We start from the raw sequence: 19,136 nt of genomic DNA, 5'->3' as shown, positions 1-19,136 counted from the left end.
TTTAAGAATGTCAATAATTCAGGGATGAAATTAATAATTTATGTCAAGTTCATGTTCAATACTTTTCTATAAAAGTGTTACGAAAATTCTGATTCCGCCACGAATAAAACATAGGTGTCTTCATCTTCTTTTCTTTTTTTGGTCTTTTTTTTTCAAATTATATTCCTTTTTAACTTCATCAGCCCGCAAAAACAGTAGTACAAAAAAAAAACTACTCCACTCTTTCTTTCTCTCTCTAAACCTCATTTTCTCTCACTATATATCTCTCTCTTTCAAAAACCAAAACCGAAAAACTTAAACAATTCTTGTACCCTTTAGCTAGTTCTACAAAACCCAGGTTTTTTTTTTTGTCTGGTTAGATTTTTTTTTCTTTTTGGTTTCTGGGGTTGGAATATCGGTTGTGAAAGTTTGAAACACTTGACAGATATTGATAAATTTGTGTGTATAGAGTTTCGGGGGTGGGGGGAGGGGAAATGAATCGAATGTGATGGGAGGAGGGTTTTCGCAGCTGTTTCCGTGTTTTAACCCGGCGGTGAACCGGGGTGAAACGGAGGTGATCTTCACCGCCGGTGAACCGCTTGATGAAACCCTCGGCCATTCCTTCTGTTATGTGAGGTCATCTGCGAGGTTTGTATCTCCCACTCACTCAGATCGATTTGTTTCACCTTCTCAGTCGTTACGGTTTGACGAACCAGCTCCTCTGAGGTCGAGGCAGCTTGGTCCATCGGAAACTGGGTTTCGTGCCATTTCTGGAGCTTCTGTCAGTGCTAACACTTCTACTCCCAGAACTGTCCTTCAACTTGACAATTTTTACGATGATGCCACTGGAAATGATGCTGGTGGTGGTCTTGTGGGTTTTAATGGCGGTAATAATGTTAGGGGCAGTGTTGTAAATGGTTTCGAGAGTACGTCGTCGTTTAGTGCTTTGCCGCTTCAGCCGGTACCTCGAGGCGGAGTTAGCGGTGAACCGTCCGGTCCAATGGAGAGGGCCTTTTTCATGTCTGGTCCGATCGAACGTGGGGCACTATCTGGACCGCTTGATGCTACCGCCGGTTCAGACGGCGGCGGCGGAGGTAACCGGGTTCCGTTCTCTGCTCCACTGGGTGGAGTTTATGTCAAAAAGAGGAGGAAAAAGGGCATTTCGGGAATTAAAAAAGCCTTCTACAGGAATTTCTCCGAGAAGAAACGGCCGTGGGTAGTACCGGTGAGAAACTTTGTCAGCGGCAGAAAGGACATTCCCGCCGCCGGGGACTGTACACATGATTCGGATATGGGCAGCGAATCCAATGTTCAATGGGCATTGGGTAAAGCGGGGGAGGATCGTGTGCATGTGGTTGTATCGGAAGAGCATGGATGGCTATTTGTTGGAATTTATGATGGTTTTAATGGCCCTGATGCCCCGGAGTTTTTGATGAGTAATCTATACAAAGCTATGTATAAAGAATTGGAGGGTTTATTTTGGGATAGTGAAGATACTAGTAATCCAGAAGGGGCAAATCCAAGTTCAGAAAGCGAAGTGATTGCTGCGAATTCTAGCATACCTGATTCTAATTTAGTACCGGGGGCAACTAATATCGGGGTTGATGGAGTAGAAGAAGGTGAAAGTGAGGTGAATTTGCAGCAGGTGGATAGAAGGCCGTCAAAGAAGGTGACTTTTGAGTCAGGGGAGATAGAAGTTAGGAGGAGGAGATTGTGGGAATTTTTAGCAGAAGAGGATCCAGAAGATGGGCTTGATCTTTCGGGTTCAGATAGATTTGCATTTTCAGTAGACGATGCATTAAGTGTAAATAATGCTGGTTCAGCAGTGAATAGGAGGTCGTTGCTGTTGTCGAAATTGAAACATGGATTGTTAAGTAAGCACAAAGAGAGTAAGAAATTATTCCCATGGAAATTTGGATTGGAAGCTAAGGAGAAAGTTGAAGAGGAGGAGAATAGAGTTGAGGAGGAAAGGACTAGTAGAAATGAGAAGAGGCGAAAGACGGGTCCAGTTGATCATGAGTTGGTTTTAAGGGCAATGTCCAGGGCTCTTGAAGTTACTGAGTTAGCGTACTTGGATATGACAGATAGAGTTCTTGATCGATATCCGGAGCTAGCACTTATGGGGTCTTGTTTGTTGGTTGCTTTAATGAGAGATGAAGATGTGTATGTAATGAACGTAGGAGATAGTCGTGCTATTGTGGCAAAATATGAGCCTGAGGAGGTTAGTTCTACTTCAGAATCCAAAGGTCCACGTAATGGCGGGTTGACTGCTGAGGGCATTGTTGAAGAAACAACAAGTGCCTGCAATGAGGAGAATAAGGTGACAAATGAGGCACCTGTTCAGGGTATGAAGCTGACTGCATTGCAATTATCCACTGATCACAGCACAAATATTGAAGAAGTAAGGTTCCGTAGTCCCTTGTCAGTTACTTATGATGCTTGATTAAATGTCTGAGATTTAATGTGCAGTTGTCTTTTGAAGAAAGTTGGTTGATTTAATGTAGTGGCGATACAATTTCACTTGGATATGTTTCCAAATAGGAACTTTGAAGGCTGGTTTGTCTTGAAGTTGCAACTGTAGTGATATATTATGCATCTGTCTGCCTTTTTGTTATCTTGTTGGTCACTAATTCTTGATCTAAGTGTATTCAACTCTTAAATGTTAGGAAGGTTTGCTGGTATACCCATCTGATAAAGACTTCTGTTGACTTCTTCTTCAAGTGCTATTCACTTTTCTTTTCCAATTAGTTAAAGTTTCTGCTAACCACCTCAACAGATTGTTTAATGAATTAGTTATTGTAAACCACATCTATCCCACTTGCCTCTAAGATATTAGCCATACCACTTGTTATAAACTGAATCAAGTGATGATCAATTTGAAGTTGTAGCATACCAACTCAGCAGATTGTTTAATGAACTAGTTATCATAAACCACATTTATAGTCACTTATCTCAAAGATGATGGCTGTACCACTTGTTATAAATTACATCCAGTGACCATCAATCGGAGTTTAGATCACCTTGACTCTGAGATGACCATTACTAGCGACTATTTCTGCGATCTTAGATTACGTGAATATGAGTGTCCAGTTTTATATGGCTAGAACAACTTGCTTGGTGTCAATGTAGGGGAACTTTTTTAATCTGATGCTTATAGTTGGTCTGAATTGCCTGCATAACTAGGGTGGTTTCTTTTCATGTGCTGCTTTTTTATTTTTGTCATTCTAATGATAATAAATTGATGTTAAAGAAGCCAGTACTTTGCATTTTGAGACCAGCTAATGCCTAGTTGTCATACTAGGAAGAAGACAAAGGATTAGGGAAGCTGGAAAATTAACCAGTATGTGTACATTGACCATGTTAAATGCTGAACAAGAAGTCTAGATACCCTCTTGCGAATTACAAATTGGGTCAAGTTTCATTTGTGCGTTTACTGATATAATCTCTACTACCGGCAATTTACTTCAAAGCAGTACGGCTATGTCTTTCTGCTGATTTAAGCAATAACATTGAGAGCATAGTTTTGGATTTAGGTTTTTAATCAACTTTTTATCCTTCGAGTCTGAAGATAAAACACTAATTTAAATTTAATGAATTATTTGTGATGGCTTGAAAGCAGTGTAAATTAGCTTTAGTCTCTGCAGCTCTTAAGGGACGGCCATAGTGAACTACAAGGGCTCTGCTTCAGGGTTTATTGTTGCCTTAAATTATAGAAATTAGTCCTTTATCTGGAATTGAAGCAGTTTGCAGAATGTACCTTCAAGTTTTACAAACAATTTTATGGTGAATCTCTACTGATCTACTTGTGGAACAATACAAATTAACTAATATGAAAACTTAAAAGCTACTAAAAAAGAGTCTAAAGGACTAAAAGGAGAACTCCTGTTCAAGAAAACCAGCATGTGTTTGTGCGACTTAATTAGAGAGCATCTGTTGTACAATAGTTGTGCTTGAGCGAGATTAGTACTAGAATGGGTTACGCCCTGGGAAGTCCTCATCTGTTGTACAGTGTACACAGATGAATAGACCTGTTGATGCAATCACGTGAAAGTTGGCTTGCATGCTGATCCTGCTAAGTTATTAATACAGCATACAAGGTTTGCAGATAGGGAGCAGGATGGTATGCTTTTATAGAGTCTGGTTCTTCAGGCTACCTTTCCTAGTATTCTTCACATATATTTAAAAGTGAGTGTGGTGACTTCTCCCTTTACCTGCCTGCTATGATGTGTATGTTTTTTGTTCGACTTTGTTGTGCTATGTATATTTTATGGTTACAAGACATTAATGATGAAACTAGTCTTCTTATGCTGTTTACTATAATATTACTTGCTATTGCTTATAGCATATGTTGTTCTTCTTATATTTTAACAAGAACTGGTTCTTAAATTGATATCTTTCTCTGATAATTTCAGGAAGTTATTAGAATTAAGAGTGAGCACCCAGATGACAGCAATTGCATTGTCAATGGTCGGGTAAAAGGTCGTTTGAAGGTCACTCGTGCCTTTGGTGCAGGCTTCCTCAAACAGGTTGGTCTTTCACTTCTCATTCTTCATTCTGGTGCCTAATCCCAAAATCTTCTCCTTTGCATCAAATTTCACAGTTTGGAGTCTCATTTTTGCTTAAACTTGGATACAGAATTCCCTCTTTGACATATTGCCATCTTGTGCAACTACATTCATTTGTCCTGTGTTCTGTATGATACATATCTTTCTATTTTTTGACTGCATTTTAATGTGGGGACTTGAATGATTTGTTGCATATTTGATGTACTTCTTTGGATGCACAATTGAAGAGCTACATACATACATTTTAAAACATTTTTGTTGCTAGTCCCCCTAACATTTTGAATATATGTTCGTGCAGCCTAAATTCAACGATGTATTGCTAGAAATGTTTCGGAATGTGTACATTGGCAATGCTCCTTATGTTTCTTGTACACCTTCATTGCGCCACCATAGACTCTGTCCAGGGGATCAGTTTTTGGTGCTCTCCTCTGATGGCTTATACCAAGACTTGAGCAATGAGGAGGTGGTCTCTCATGTTGAGAATTTCATGGAGAAATTTCCAGATGGGGATCCTGCTCAACACCTGATTGAGGAGCTTTTGTTCCGTGCAGCCAAGAAAGCTGGTAAGTTTTCTATCTAGTCTTCCTGTTGGGGGTAGAGGTAAACTAGCCTTTCGTTTTGGTAATTTTGCGACCTTGCTATGCATTGGAGGTTGTGATGTTTATATATTTCTGAGCCACTGGAGTTTTTGCTATGAGAATTTTATCTGCCAATGCAGTCTCATAATTTTTGGTTCTCATAGACAACTCGCTGCATCAATTTTTGCTCCTTACCCCATGGAGAAAAGCCAAAACTCATATCTTCTGCTAAATAGTCCAGGCATAGTTAGAAATAAATCAATTTCAGGCCTGGGAAGTTCTATCCTTTTCCTTTGCACTTGCATTCTGCAACTTTTGCAGTTGTGTACTGGTCTTTTAGGTTGCGTTTTCTGAAGTGTTCAAAATGATAAGTTTGCAACTCAGTTCTTTAGTTTTAAGGAAGCGTTGTTGGGCCTGTTTTTGCTATAAAAAAGAGTTTGATTTTTTCTTCTTTAAAACTGATTGTTAGTGATTACAAGGGATCAAGTAAACTATATTCTTGGTTTTGTGTTATTAGTACACTAATTGATTTTATCCTTCCTTTCCTTCTGCTGCGAATTGTCTAGCTGTTTTTGGAAATTTAAGAAGCTTGAGTATTATATTGGCTTTTGTGACTGTGTTTGCTATGCAGTTGTTTAGAATTCTCTTCTCCTCTGCATTTTTTTTTGGTTAAAAAAGAATGCATGCTCCCTGCTCACGGAGCATTCTGTTAGAAATTTCCTTCATCCTTGTCTTTTTTTTAAAAATGCATGTTTTGAATATGTTGCATCGTTGTAAGTTAAGTGCAGTTATTTTCACGGGCATGCTATGGTTGTGATCTTAGTCATCTTTCACATATCAACTGTGTGCACTCTTGGGTTTCTGGGACACGATCAATGACATGCTTATCTAAGCGCTTTGTATGAGTGTATGACTAGAATATGAAGACTAATATTTTTCTTAGGCTCCGTTTTTCACAATAGTATTCTTGGCAGCTTCATTCTACTTGTAGGATTTTATAACCAATAAAAAGAAGTCTATTTTAAATATGGAGAACCTTGGTTTCATGGTTATCTTATGGTGGACCTTCTATATGATTTTTTTTTTTCTGGTTATGACATGCCAGATACCTGTTCTCAAGCAGATTTAATTTCGTCTGCAGGAATGGAATTGCATGAATTGCTGGATATCCCTCAAGGAGACCGCAGGAAGTACCATGATGATGTTACTGTTATGGTGATATCTCTTGAAGGAAGAATTTGGAAGTCGTCAGGGAAATACCTCTGAGTTTTTACAACTGGTGGCATCTGTGCAGCAATGATATCCATGTGTAATGCTGCTGCCGTTTTGATCCTGAGTTGAGATCTTGGATAAGTGGGGAAGCTGGGTAATCTCCCAGTTTCTTGAGGAGCCATGGTGGTTCCCCCGGATCACCAGGATTGGAGTTTTGAGGATCATTTGAAGTCAACATATGCACACAGTGGTCTGCTTATCCTCTTGACAAACAGCCTAAACTAGTGCTACATATCGGGGAAGGCTCAGTGTAGCGCATTCGCTACACTGAAAGTAGAGAACTTATGTAGAAGAAAGAAACAGGATCTTTTTATTTATTTTCTTTTCTAGATTTTGCATAGAGGATACTTTCATTCATTCAAGTTCATTTTCTTTTTTCTTCTTTTTTTGTCCCCCCTCATCTCTACTTTTTTAGAGCCCAAAGAAATGTTTGTAATCAGGTTGGTGGTTTAGTTACAGAGCTTTAGGCGAGAGAATCTATGTATTTTGGAGGTGGATTTCCACTTACAGAAGAGAGAAATGTTGTTTATATCCTCCTTGTGTAAAAGTTCATCTTACAAATGGGGCATTGGCAAAAGAAACACTTAGATATCTTTATGCATATAACTTGAGTACTTTATCATAATTATTCAGTTTACCCAAAGTACATCAATGATCAATCAAGTTTAATTAAAGGCATAATCCTAAGTAAAAAAAATATGATTTATGCAGTTGCAGCTGCCTTTGATTGGACCCATGACACTACATCTTCACGAGTCGCGATGAAGAAACCGGCCTTCTCTTCACTCTGTTTGAAAGGAGCAGCAAGCTTCTCCACATGAGAAGCAAAGGCATTTGCCAAACCCTGTGAGAACTTGTGAGTACCAGCTCCTGTGTTTGCTGATAACACTTCAGGCAAGGGCTCTTCACTCTGCACAATCTTAGCTAGTGTTCTCATCCATTCTTCAAATGCAGTTTGAGCTGCACCAACAGATAGTGCTCGTACGTTCAATCGCCATTCTTCTGGTGTCTTAGTATGTAAACCTGGGTATAGTCCATATACAGTTCCCAAGTACAGAAGCTCGTGAGCCCTCTCTGCGAGATTTCTCTTTCTGCATATATCAATTAGACAATTACAGAAGGGCCTTCTAGCATCATCTGATGTATTAGTCAGTATGGACCTGAACTCTTCTTTCACAATGTCATAGCTAGTGCTCTCATCTTCTAACATCTTGACAAAGGTTACCAATCTTGGGTTAGCTTGTTGTAGACAAGCAAGGACCTTATCTGCGTCGTCGCCCTTGCAATAGGACACAACTGAGAGTAAGCATCCACAAAGTCTGTCATCTGGCTTGACTCCTCTTTGTACTGAGACTTCAAACACCTTAACCAAATCATCTATCCTCTGTGCTCTACCAAAGCACTGAACCAAACAAGTGCATCCCATAACGTTAAGCTCGATACCTACTCTAGACATTTCCTCAAACAAAGCCATAGCTTTCTCTGCATTTCCTACGCTTCCATATATGTTCAGCATTGCTGTATAGCTCCAGCTATCAAGTCTACAATTATCCGACTTCCTCATATCATGAAACAACGTCTCGGCCTCTTCCTCCAACCCAAGATCTGCACACATACTCAACAATGTATTGTACAAAATGAAGTCCATAGGCCATCCATTAGACTTCATTCTTTCCCAAAGATCCAAAGCATCTCTAGCCCACCTTGCCTTCCCATAAATCTTGATCAATGCTGTTAACGTCTTCGCATCCGGGGTAAGCCCTGAATCCACCATTTCCTCAAACAGGCTCCTTGCCAAACCAGGCTTCCCAGCCTTACCCATTGCCTCTAACAATGTATTATACACAACCAAATTAGGCTGCACTTCAAGTGCCTTCATTTCTTGCAACACAAACCTAATACCATCATAATCCCCAGCTGCACCAAACACTTTAGCCAACACAGCAAAAGCAACAGGGTCTGGAGTCCATCCACTAGCCCTCCCTCTCTCATACAAGCTCATCACCTCCTCAACCTTCCCCAACTGAGCATACACATCCAAAACAGCAGAATAAGTAACTTCATCAGGCATCAAACCAGTCTTATACATCCTCTCAAACCACTCCACTGCCTTATCAAAAAGATTACACCTTTTAGCACAAGTAATAATAGTAGAATAAGTAATGTTATCCAGCTCAACCCCACTTTCAATCATCTCAAAAGCTAATTCCTCAATCTGCTGAAACTGCCTCCCAAACCTCAAAGACTTCATAGCAACATTATAAAAGATAGTTTCAAGAGGAAACAAATTCCTAGTCTTGATCCAATTGAAGAAAAAAATAGTCTTTTGCCATGGCCTCAAACTATTAAGCACCAACAAAGCATTATCTCTAGTGGGTGGATGTGGGATATCTTCAAGAACAGCCAAGAAAGCATCATCAGAGAAATGAGACTCACTTAACCTCCTAGCAAAATTCTTAAGGTCTCTAATTTGAGGATTGTAAGAGTAAGAAGACCTTTTCTGCCTCTGTAAAGACAAAACAGAAGGTTTAGGCCTTGTGGGGTTTACCCAAGTTGACTTTGGCTTAGAAAGAATTCTTGCTTGGTTTGGTGGGTCATCAAGAATGGTGTTGGAAAGTGGCTTTAGTTGTTCAGAAAGAGAGGGTTTTTTTCTTGAAGAATCTAAATCAAGATTTGGTTTTGGAGATTTTGAAGTGGAATTGCAAAGAATAGTGAATCTTTTCAGGGACAATCTTGATGATTTGGTGGAAGAAGAAGATGAACCATAAAGAAGCTTTGTGTCTGAAGTGTAAGGTATGCTGCAATGGATGTCTAAACCAGTAGAGAATTTTGCAGCCATTGCCAAAGAGTTTGGATTTGGAACTTCAATGAAAATACATCTATAAGAAATTTTGTGGATATTTTGACACCTTATCTGAATTTTCAGTGATTAGTTGAGTCTTGGTAAAACCCCTAAAAAGGGCAAAAACCCTACTTAGATCTTTTCAAGAAAATTAAAATTTGGATTTCTAATACTAAATGGGCTGATAGGTGAATTTGCAAATGGACCAAGTAGTTTTTCTATTGGGCTTTACTTTCTTTTCTATGAAAAATAAAGAAAAATCTAAAAAATCCACATTGATTATGAACCGTTAACCGCTAAAGAAGGGAAAATAGCATATTCATGTCATTAGCATAATTTTATTCTCCATTGAATAAAATTAGGATAGGGTTCTTTTAATAAAAGTAATTTGAAGAAAAAATAGAGAAGAGAGAAACAATTAGAAAAATGGGTTAAATATATAATTTTACGGAGACATGAGTTCCATTAATATTAACCTAAGCTATTTGTATGAAAAATAGACAAAAATCAAACTTGATAAGTTTTTGAATACTCAAAGAACTAAAATCGGTAAGTGTACAGTTAAGAGACAAAAAACGGTAAATGTTTAGTTAAGAGACCAAACTTGATAACATTTTGAATAGTTAAAAGACTAAATTCGATAAATATATAGTTAAAAGACTATTTTCTCATTCTTGGTAAAATCTCTAAAAAGGCTAAACCCCTACTGGATAGGTAAAACTTACATGCACTGGGTGTATACATCAAGTCAGTACATGCATGCCATGCATTTAAATTTATAGTTCATTTTACTTAATCATAATTAATTAATATGTGTTTTACTTTATTAAATCATGTAATAATGGAAATTGCATTAATTTGGTGTATACACCAGGTGCGGGCAAGTTTTTTCCCTATTGGATCTTTTAAATAATAAATAAAAGGAAAAATTACATAAGTGAAGGCCTTTTATTTAATAATTACCATTTTTAAGTATACTTTTAATTTATTACCATTTTTGTCAACTTTTAGCAATAGTTACTTAAAACAATTTTAAAACAAATTTGTACTTTTCATGTAATTTTTAAACTAAAGCAAGCGAAGTGTTGCCCATTCGCTCATATCCTCTCTCTCTTTTCTTTCTACTCTTCTGTCCGAAAATTTTAGGGTTTTGTTGTTCTTTCTTCCCCATCTTTCAGCACAGAATTCTAATGGAAGAAGAAGGAGGAGCACGAAAATCGCCTAGAAGAAGTCCGCGGATACTTAGTGATGTTGGTACTTCGAATCAGAAAGTTTATAGAAGGAGTCGAATGAGGGGTCAAGTTTCATCTCCTACTGATGAAGTTAATGACTGTCCCAATTTTAGTTTGGGAATCTGACAAGAATCGGGTGAGCAAAACAAGGGTGAGCAGAACAAGGAGGAGCAGAACAAGAAGCAGAACAAAGGTAAAAAACGAGTTAAAGAGGTGAACAATGTGAAGAAATCGAAAAAAAGATGCGTTGATTTAGCATCTACGTCGAAGAAAATCGTGGACTGTGATGACGATTTTGATGATTTACCTCCTCAAGTTCAGTCAAAAAAATTGAAAAATAAAGATGGGCCGGAGAAGAAGAAGCCAGTGAAGGATGCAAAAACTCGAAATCGATTGCCTCAAAATGTCATTCTACCAGAGAGTAGATATCCGGTATGTGATAGTATTTTTCCTAGTTAGTTGTTGTTTTAGGAATGATTGTATACTGATTACTGCCTTGATTTTGAGATCTAGTATGTGGAATTCACCTTTAATTCAACTTTAGTATGTAGTAATACAATTTGTTTTAAACACTCAAATATGAATGTGAGATATCAAGTTAGGATGCATAGTGTTGCAGTGCTAGCTATTAGTAGCTTTATATCTCAGGTTTAAGGGATTGTCATCTGAAGAAATGGCAGGAAGTGAATAGAGCAGGTTTTACATTTGTTTGATTAAAAGGGTCACCTAAATAAAGGGGAGGGATAAATAGGATTCTCAGTGCTGACCCTAACTAGTTTGGGATTTAGTGTCCTAGTGTCTTGAATACTCTTCCAATGAAGAGCAGTGCTATAGCAGGAAGCTAGCAGTCACTTTGAATTTGACATTTATGTTTTACTTAATTGAAAAATATCTCCTCTTTGTCCATTGTTTTGTCTAGAATTAGTGGGAGTTTGTCAAATAGCTGGTAACACTTGTTCGTGTGAAAAGATGTGTAAATGAGAGGACACATCATATATTTTGGAGTAACATTGTTTCATGTTCTATCTGATCTTTTCTCCCGCACTCGAATGTTTTGTTCCAATGGATAAAGTGGAAATGTAGGTTTAAATTGCTTTGGAAGTTGGTTTTTCGATATAAAATAGAGCTTTAAGTGTATGACAACTAGATCATTGTTTAGGCTGCTTGTGTTGAAGTTGATAAGTTCTGGGTTTGGATTTTGGAACCAGAAGTGGTCATCGGTGTAATTCATCTTTAATTCAACTGATTACTACCTTGCTTTGATACATAGTATGTGAAATTCATCTTTAATTCAACTTTAGTATGTAGTAACACATTTTTAATTCATGTTTAATACATATGCGGGATCGTAAATTCTGGAAACATCCGGATGTTGTGTATATTTCGAGTAGGTGGTCATCTTACACTAATCATAGTGTCATCGACCAAATCAAACTATCTTTATCTGATAAACAACTTGAGTTGTTCAGGAATACATGTTTTGGTTACTTTCTTGACCTTCCAAAAGCGAGCACACAACTACAAGTTATTCATTGCCTTATAAATAGAGAGTTAAAACACACACCAGATAATGTGTTTGCTATTGAAATAAATAACAAAAAGTTGTTTTTTGGTCTTAGAGAATTTGGAATAGTTACCGGCTTAAATTGTGTTAGTGATGGCACTCCTATCACTGTTCCTGATTCTAAATGTAGTTTGTTGAGTAGTTATTTTCCGGAAAAAATCACTGTTGCAAAGAGTCATCTACGTGCCTTGTTTCTAGCTAAAAAATTCCTAGATGATGACTCAACTGTTTTATTGGTTGTTCTCTTCTTCATTAATGATTTTTTATTTTCATATGAGGACAACGAATACCAAATTACTAATAGAGACTTTTACCTTGTGGAAAGTGGACAATTCAATTCATATCCGTGGGGTTTAGATGTCTACAAAAAGTTATCTGATTCTGTGAGACATGAGCTTAAGTCAACCCATAAATACTATAGATTGGGTGGCTTGCCTCTTGCTCTTCAAATTTGGATTTTTGAGTGTTGTTCAAAAGTTGATGAAGATATAGCCATTCGGGTTGCTAACTCAATTCCAAGAATCTTGAATTGGAAGACAATTGCCGAAAGTCCATGGCAAAAATATATTGAGAAATGTCTCTTCATGCCTACAAAAAATAAGGTATTTGTACAAAGTTAATACATTTTATGACATTGTTTAATTCTACTCAAGTTACTATATCTATTTTTATTTTGTTTATTTGGATTTTCAGTTTGAGAACATAGTTGCTAGTGAAGATGAAGTATCTAAATGCAGGCTTCCTGAACCTCGTGATTACAATGCTGAGATTTTGAAATTGGAGCCTAAAGAATCAAGTCATGGTCTAGACATGTTGACCAATGAAGTCATTGAATTGAGAAAAGAACTTGTAAAGGTATATACAAACTTGACTTTAGGCTTTTTTTTTCCAGAACTTTTATATTTTTAATTTTTGTGTTATGGTTTAATATCTACTAGGTGAATGAAAATAACAAAGCACTTGAAGAGAAGATTGATTTAGGATTTAATGAAATCAAAGAATTTGTGGTGAATTCTAACAAACAATTATTGGAGGATATTTCTTTGTTGTTTGCTAAGAATGGTGGCAGCAGCTCTGTTATCAGAGAAGTCAGGGAACCATCTAAGAAGCAGGCTGGCGAGACGTTTTCGGGTGGATTAGATTTCAATGGAGGTTTCTTTATATTTTCAATACATTTCTGTTATAGTCATAATATACTTTTAATATGTTTTTCTTATAATATGTGTTAATTACATATACAACATTCTCTCCCTATGTTAATGCATCTGTAAATGAATCAAGAGGTCACGATGCTCATGTTATGAGATCAAATCAAAATGAAGAATCTCAAGTGCTTAAAGCTTCAGTTAGATTTGCTGACGTTGAAAATTTTGAAAGAGTATCAAGTAAAATAGGTAATGAAGGGTTTTATACAAATATATTACATATTTCATATATGTTAATTCAACTATCTTATTTTAAATGTTTTTGTTATGTACAGAGGAAGATGTTGCAGGAATTGCTATTGAAAAAGTTTTGTCAGAGGTTGTTGCTGATATAAATGGTATTAATTTTCTTCACTTCAAATAAACTTCTTTCATTTTATTTTAATAACATTATTAAAATATTTACTTTGCTTACAGTCCAAGAGGTTGCTGATGTGAATACAGTTGGGGCGCAACCTTATGGTAATGTAGTCAACAAAGCCAACATAAATAAGTGTTGCATCTGTTGACTGTAAATTAATCAATATGTCTATTGTATGCAGATGCAACAGAGGATTGTCAAAAACCTTTGCATACTCTTGATGATTTTATTTTTCTTGATGAAGATCTTTCTCAGATCAATAAGACCGAAGAATCTTATCTAAAGAAAAGAGCCCCTGTTGATCAAAACAAAAAGAAAGTGACACCGAAGAAACGTGGCAGAAAGAAAAATCCAGGAAAGTTAATAACATCTCCCTACACACAACATTTCGAATCTGGAGGAACTTTATGTGTAACACGTCAGTTTTTTGAGACAAAACATCCTTTTTCATATGCAACTGGAGGAGATAATGAATCAGATTTGATCGATTCATTCATTAAGTGGCTTTATATGGGTACAAAGAAGAGGTAATTCATTTTGAAGTTTGCTGGTTAATTTGTTACTGTTGAATAACTTACATAATTCATAATAGATACAAGTTTAATTCAATCTATAGAACTCTCTCGTTACCTCTAATTCACAATAGATACAAGTTTCTTAATTCACTCTTCTTTAGTTTCCTTAGTTACCTCTTTTTTATTTGTTGCTGTCCCGTTTCTGAGTATTTATGTTGTAATTTTTTTATGTTTTGATAGGGGAAAGAAACCTTATACAGATGCTCTTAATGTTATCAGTCCAGCATTTGAATTAGGTATTTGTAATGTAGCAGAAAGACACTGGTTTTTCAAATTGGCACATTCTGGACAAGAATGGTGTGATGAGGTTAGTTGTATAAAGTTTAATTGGACGTCAATATTTGTTATTCATAACGCTTGCCATTCTAGGAGTCATACTACCTCTGCTGTTGAATTTCCTGAATGATTTGTCTAGTGAGCACCTTTGTGTTCCTTGGGTTGAAAAATTCTGTAATTTCTCTCCTGCCATATGAAGTAGATTATTGCTACTGCTTGTGTCATTTTATACACTTAAGTTTCTATTGCTTTACTTGTCGCATGCATTGTAGCCCACTCCAGCTATTCAGTGTATCCTGTGCTAGCTGTTCCTATTGATGGATAGCTAGTTCAATAATTTATGCCAAATCACATTAGACTGAATAGGTGCTGATGTGTTTCAGATTCTGTATTATATTTGTGACCAGAATGCTTGGATAGAGGTTAGAACACATTACACCAATTGTAGTCTCCTTGTGTAAGATAACGTCTTACTATCCACGTGTTTATCTTTCCCAACATTTTATATATAAGTGGTTGACACTTACTAACTGACAACTTCTTGGAGACTAATTGAATCTTGTGAGAATTTTGTGAATCTTGTGTGTTGCAATATCACTTACTGAGTTTCTTGAGGTTAATTGAATGTTTGTTTCTTGAGACTATTTCTTTTTTACAGTTCAATTCTAATTTTTTGCAGCATATTGATGTCATTTTCTATTATCTAAGAAAGAAAGGAAAATATGAAGTCAACAGTAATGTTCGATTTATGACTACTGATTGTGTGTTCAAGACGAAAATTACTACTTCTTTCTTTCAACTTTGTGATGCTCATGAGAATAAGAAGAACTATAAAGTAAAAGATTCTGATGATATTGCCCGGTATATATGTGGACATCGTTTGTTGGCAAGCACTTCATGGGATAAAGTGGATTATATTCTTTTTCCACTAAACATTAAAGAGGGTTGTCATTGGATTCTTGTCGTGTTTGATATTGTGCAAAGGTCTTTGGAGGTATATGATTCATTTCCGGCAAGGGGTGGGGTGAATTTTGAGGTTAAAAATATTGTTGAGATGCTTTCAATTGTTTTACCATATTACCTGACTGTGGTCAAGTTCTATGATAAGCGTCCTGAATTGAAGGCAACACCGAAATACAGTGGGATAGATGAGTTCGAGAAAATTGAGTTTCATTTCATAACTAAAGGTGTTCCTAGACAACAAGATGACTCGCTATAAGTATTATCAAATAGGTATTCTTTTTTTGTATTAAGTAGATATTTTGATAATAATTTTATATTGATTTTTTTAGGGACTGTGGAGTTTTCGTTGCTGCATTTGCGTAGTTTGTAAGTAATGGCCAACATATTCTAAATTAACAAGTAAAGGCAGACATTCTCCGAAAGAGATTTGGAGCTATATTATGGGAATATGCAAGAAGAAAGCAAGCGAGTGACCTTCAAAGTGAAAACGAAAGATCGGAAAGATAAAAAAATATAGTTATATTAGTTAGTATGACTGTGAAAACTATATGGTGTTAAAACAGTTTGTAGTCAGTATGACAATGAAAAACTATATTGGTCTATTCTTCACTTTCTGATTGCTTAGCTTTTATTGAACAAATATGTGCTGGCATGCAATGGTACTTGCTTGCACGAAAGATGTTTCTTTTTTTCGTATTTGGGTATTTGCGAATCTCGTAATTAGGTGTAGATTGTACCAATTCGTATTTGGGTGTTTCAATAGAGATTCAACAGCAATAAGGAAACTAAGCATCGAGGTAAACAATAGTTAAAGTGTATTACAATGTATTAAAGTTGAATTAAGAAAAAAATTGAAACAAATAACTAAGGAAACAACGAGAGAGTGTTTTATAGATTGAATTAAACTTGAATCTATTATGAATTAACCAAGAAAATCAATCAGAAAAGTGAATTAAGAAAAAATTTAAACAAGTCGTCAAATCATAACAAATCAACCAACAGACTGCAAAAATGAATTAAACTTGTATTAAAAGTATATTACAATGTATTAAACTTGAATTAGAAGAGTGAATGAAGAAAAAAATTGAAACAAATAACTAAGGAAACGACGAGAGAGTGTTCTATAGATTGAATTAAACTTGAATCTATTATGAATTAACCAAGAAAATCATGGTAAAACAAATTTTATTTCTTATTCTTATTCTTGATCATAAGGCCAAACATTTTTGCAAGTCTTCCTGTTGTGATCTTGTTGTCCACAATTGCTGCATGTAATTTTCGCCTTCTTGAATCCATCTTCTCTGAGTTGTGTATGTCTTTTATTTTTTGGTCTTTCCAGAGGTCTCTTTCCATGAGGTGGAAGTACAACCTCTTCAAGAACATGTGTTGGTGTGTTCCATGTGCTTTCATCTGGCAGGGGATCCATTTGAAACTGCTATGTCAGCAATAAATTTTTTCTTGTATAGTAATCAGAGCAATATTTCTCATAAGCAGTGTGCTTTATTGTTAAAACAGCCAAAGCATGTGGACATGGCAACTCATCCAATTAAAATCTCCCACATGTGCATGTACGTTGGTGAAGACAAACTGTGAATTGTATAATACCATCAAGTACCGTATACATATATTTATTTGTCTCTATAACCTATGAAAAGAAAAAAATATAATCAAGAGAGATGTTAGATATGAATCAGAAGAAAAAATATTAGCAAAAATAATTTACAGACCAAGCATACCCTTAATTTCTTTGATGCAGTTTTATTGCGCCGCAATATATTTTCATACTTTTTCCCAAGGTGAAAACCTGAAAATGTCGCCTTTGATCTGTTATTGTTATTTCATTTCTGGACAAACTGTCTCATGAATTCCAAGAGGTGTAAGACTGTAAGAACTTTGACATGTCTTGTTCTTGAATTGACTGATTCTGCTATATTTGACGTCATTATCCAAGTTCTGTTTACTTCAGCATGCACATGCGACCATTTGTTGTATCCAATGTTCAGCAAGTAATCTTTGATCCTCTTATCTATTTTCTCAACTATTGTCATACATTGATTAAATTCTGTCATGGTGTATGATTTTGCCATAGAGTAGAACAACTCAGTTACCCTTTGTTGACTTTTTCTGAAGTTTTTCATTATGTTTTGCAGTAAGTGTCACATACATGCAAAATGAGGTACTTCATCATAGACTCTCGAAGTTGCCTTAATAATGCTTGTATGCCTATCGGAAACGATACACATCTCTAATCTTTGACCGAATGCGTCTCTGAATTGCTCAAAAAATCACATCCAAGATGCATCATTCTCTGAATCAACAATGGCATAAGCAAGTGGTAGTATACTCCTTGCACCATGTACAATTTGTTCAATACAATTTTAAAACATTTTTACTGCAATTATAATTCATTTTGTAATTCATAGTTCAGAAATTCAATATAGAAAATAATAGTATCATATTCGAAAGTCTCACCTGCTACATCTAAGGTATTAGCGGTTAGTAGTGTCACTTTGTATGCTTCTTTTAAGAAAGTTCCATCAACAACTACAATTGGTCTACAATATTCCTATCCTTTTATCGAGGTGAACAAAGCTACAAACGCATATAGAAAACGGTCATCCTCTGATTTGTGCAATCTTATATGGGAACCAGGGTAAGTTGCCTCTAGTATGTGAAAGTAGCTTGGCAACTTTGCATATGATTGAATTGGATCACCCCGGACTAATTCAAGAGCTGCTTCTTTAGCTTTCCATGCTTGCATATATGTGAGTCGCACACCATATTCAACTAACATGTCACGTTGTATATCTTTTGGTGTGTAAATAATATCTGGTTCAGCACATTTACCGACAATAATACTCCCAACAACACTCTTAGTTGCTTGCCTTTCCGATAATGAATTATGTAGCAACAAACATGTGTGTTCACTTTCAAATTCTCTAATCTTGAACATTTGAGATTTGTTCAAGCTTGAAGCTCGTAAACTCCAACTACAGTTTTCACCTAAGCACTGTATCGAATAGTTGTTGAAAAAAAATTAATATACAATCAATAATTTAAAGTGACTTGAATTTAGGTCTTACCTGATTGAGCTTGATCTTGTTGTCTTGAATTGAAAATGCTTAAGAATGGAATGTCTTTTTAGTGCACTAGTGAGGACATATTTATTCTTATACACTTGATCTTTCTCAAATAAAAAGTGATTGGGATTAACAATGATGCCTGGTGCTAATTNTGATCTTTCTCAAATAAAGAGTGATTGGGATTAACAATGATGTCTGGTGCTAATTCTTCTAGCTCATCAACTTCTTCACATGATCCAAAGCCAATTAACCCTATTGCCTCACCAATACCATTAAATGTATTAGAGAAGTATGAATTGTGTATAACCCTCATATCTTCTGAAGTGTCTGAACATAATAGTGGAATGAGTGTAGAATTAGTCTCCAAGTTGATTGGTTCAGTTGTTGTGACACACAAAGGGTATTTTGCCATATCTCGATGTTCCTTTTTGGTTTCAACATATACTTTTACCCCCATATCATTATGAATTTGAATTGGAGGAGACCTTTCATCAATTTTATATCTAATTTCAACTTTACTTGTTGATGTGTCTATTGACAATTGAGTAGCAATTATAGAAACGAGGGTGGCAAAGTTTGATTCCGTATTTATCAACACACCATCTGCCACGTAATTAGTATATTTGTTGCTAGGATCCCAT

The 19,136-nt window shown here is 36.1% G+C and overlaps 2 protein-coding genes and 2 pseudogenes across 2 annotated transcripts; 2 read left to right on the top strand and 2 right to left on the bottom strand.

Annotated features, from left to right (window-relative positions):
- Window positions 1-367: 367 nt before the first annotated feature.
- LOC125843290 (protein phosphatase 2C 29-like) lies at window positions 368-6,927 on the top strand. The gene is made up of 4 exons (XM_049522513.1): window positions 368-2,380; window positions 4,392-4,505; window positions 4,843-5,107; window positions 6,264-6,927. Exons 1-4 carry the CDS (start codon window positions 488-490, stop codon window positions 6,386-6,388), a joined length of 2,397 nt encoding a protein of 798 aa, XP_049378470.1. The 5' UTR covers window positions 368-487; the 3' UTR covers window positions 6,389-6,927.
- On the bottom strand, window positions 6,825-9,341 carry LOC125843291 (pentatricopeptide repeat-containing protein At5g46580, chloroplastic). The gene has a single exon (XM_049522514.1). The coding sequence runs from the start codon at window positions 9,231-9,233 to the stop codon at window positions 7,098-7,100; it is 2,136 nt and encodes a 711-aa protein (XP_049378471.1). The 5' UTR covers window positions 9,234-9,341; the 3' UTR covers window positions 6,825-7,097.
- Window positions 9,342-11,806: 2,465 nt separating this feature from the next.
- Window positions 11,807-15,919, top strand: LOC125843128 (uncharacterized; annotated as a pseudogene).
- Window positions 15,920-17,091: 1,172 nt separating this feature from the next.
- Window positions 17,092-17,655, bottom strand: LOC125878240 (uncharacterized; annotated as a pseudogene).
- Between the last annotated feature and the right edge of the window lie 1,481 nt (window positions 17,656-19,136).

The sequence above is a fragment of the Solanum stenotomum genome, chromosome 10, assembly GCF_019186545.1.
Source record: "Solanum stenotomum isolate F172 chromosome 10, ASM1918654v1, whole genome shotgun sequence".
Taxonomy (NCBI): domain Eukaryota; kingdom Viridiplantae; phylum Streptophyta; class Magnoliopsida; order Solanales; family Solanaceae; genus Solanum; species Solanum stenotomum.
Note: the sequence above shows the minus strand (reverse complement) of the source record. Positions and strands in the feature narration are given on the sequence as shown.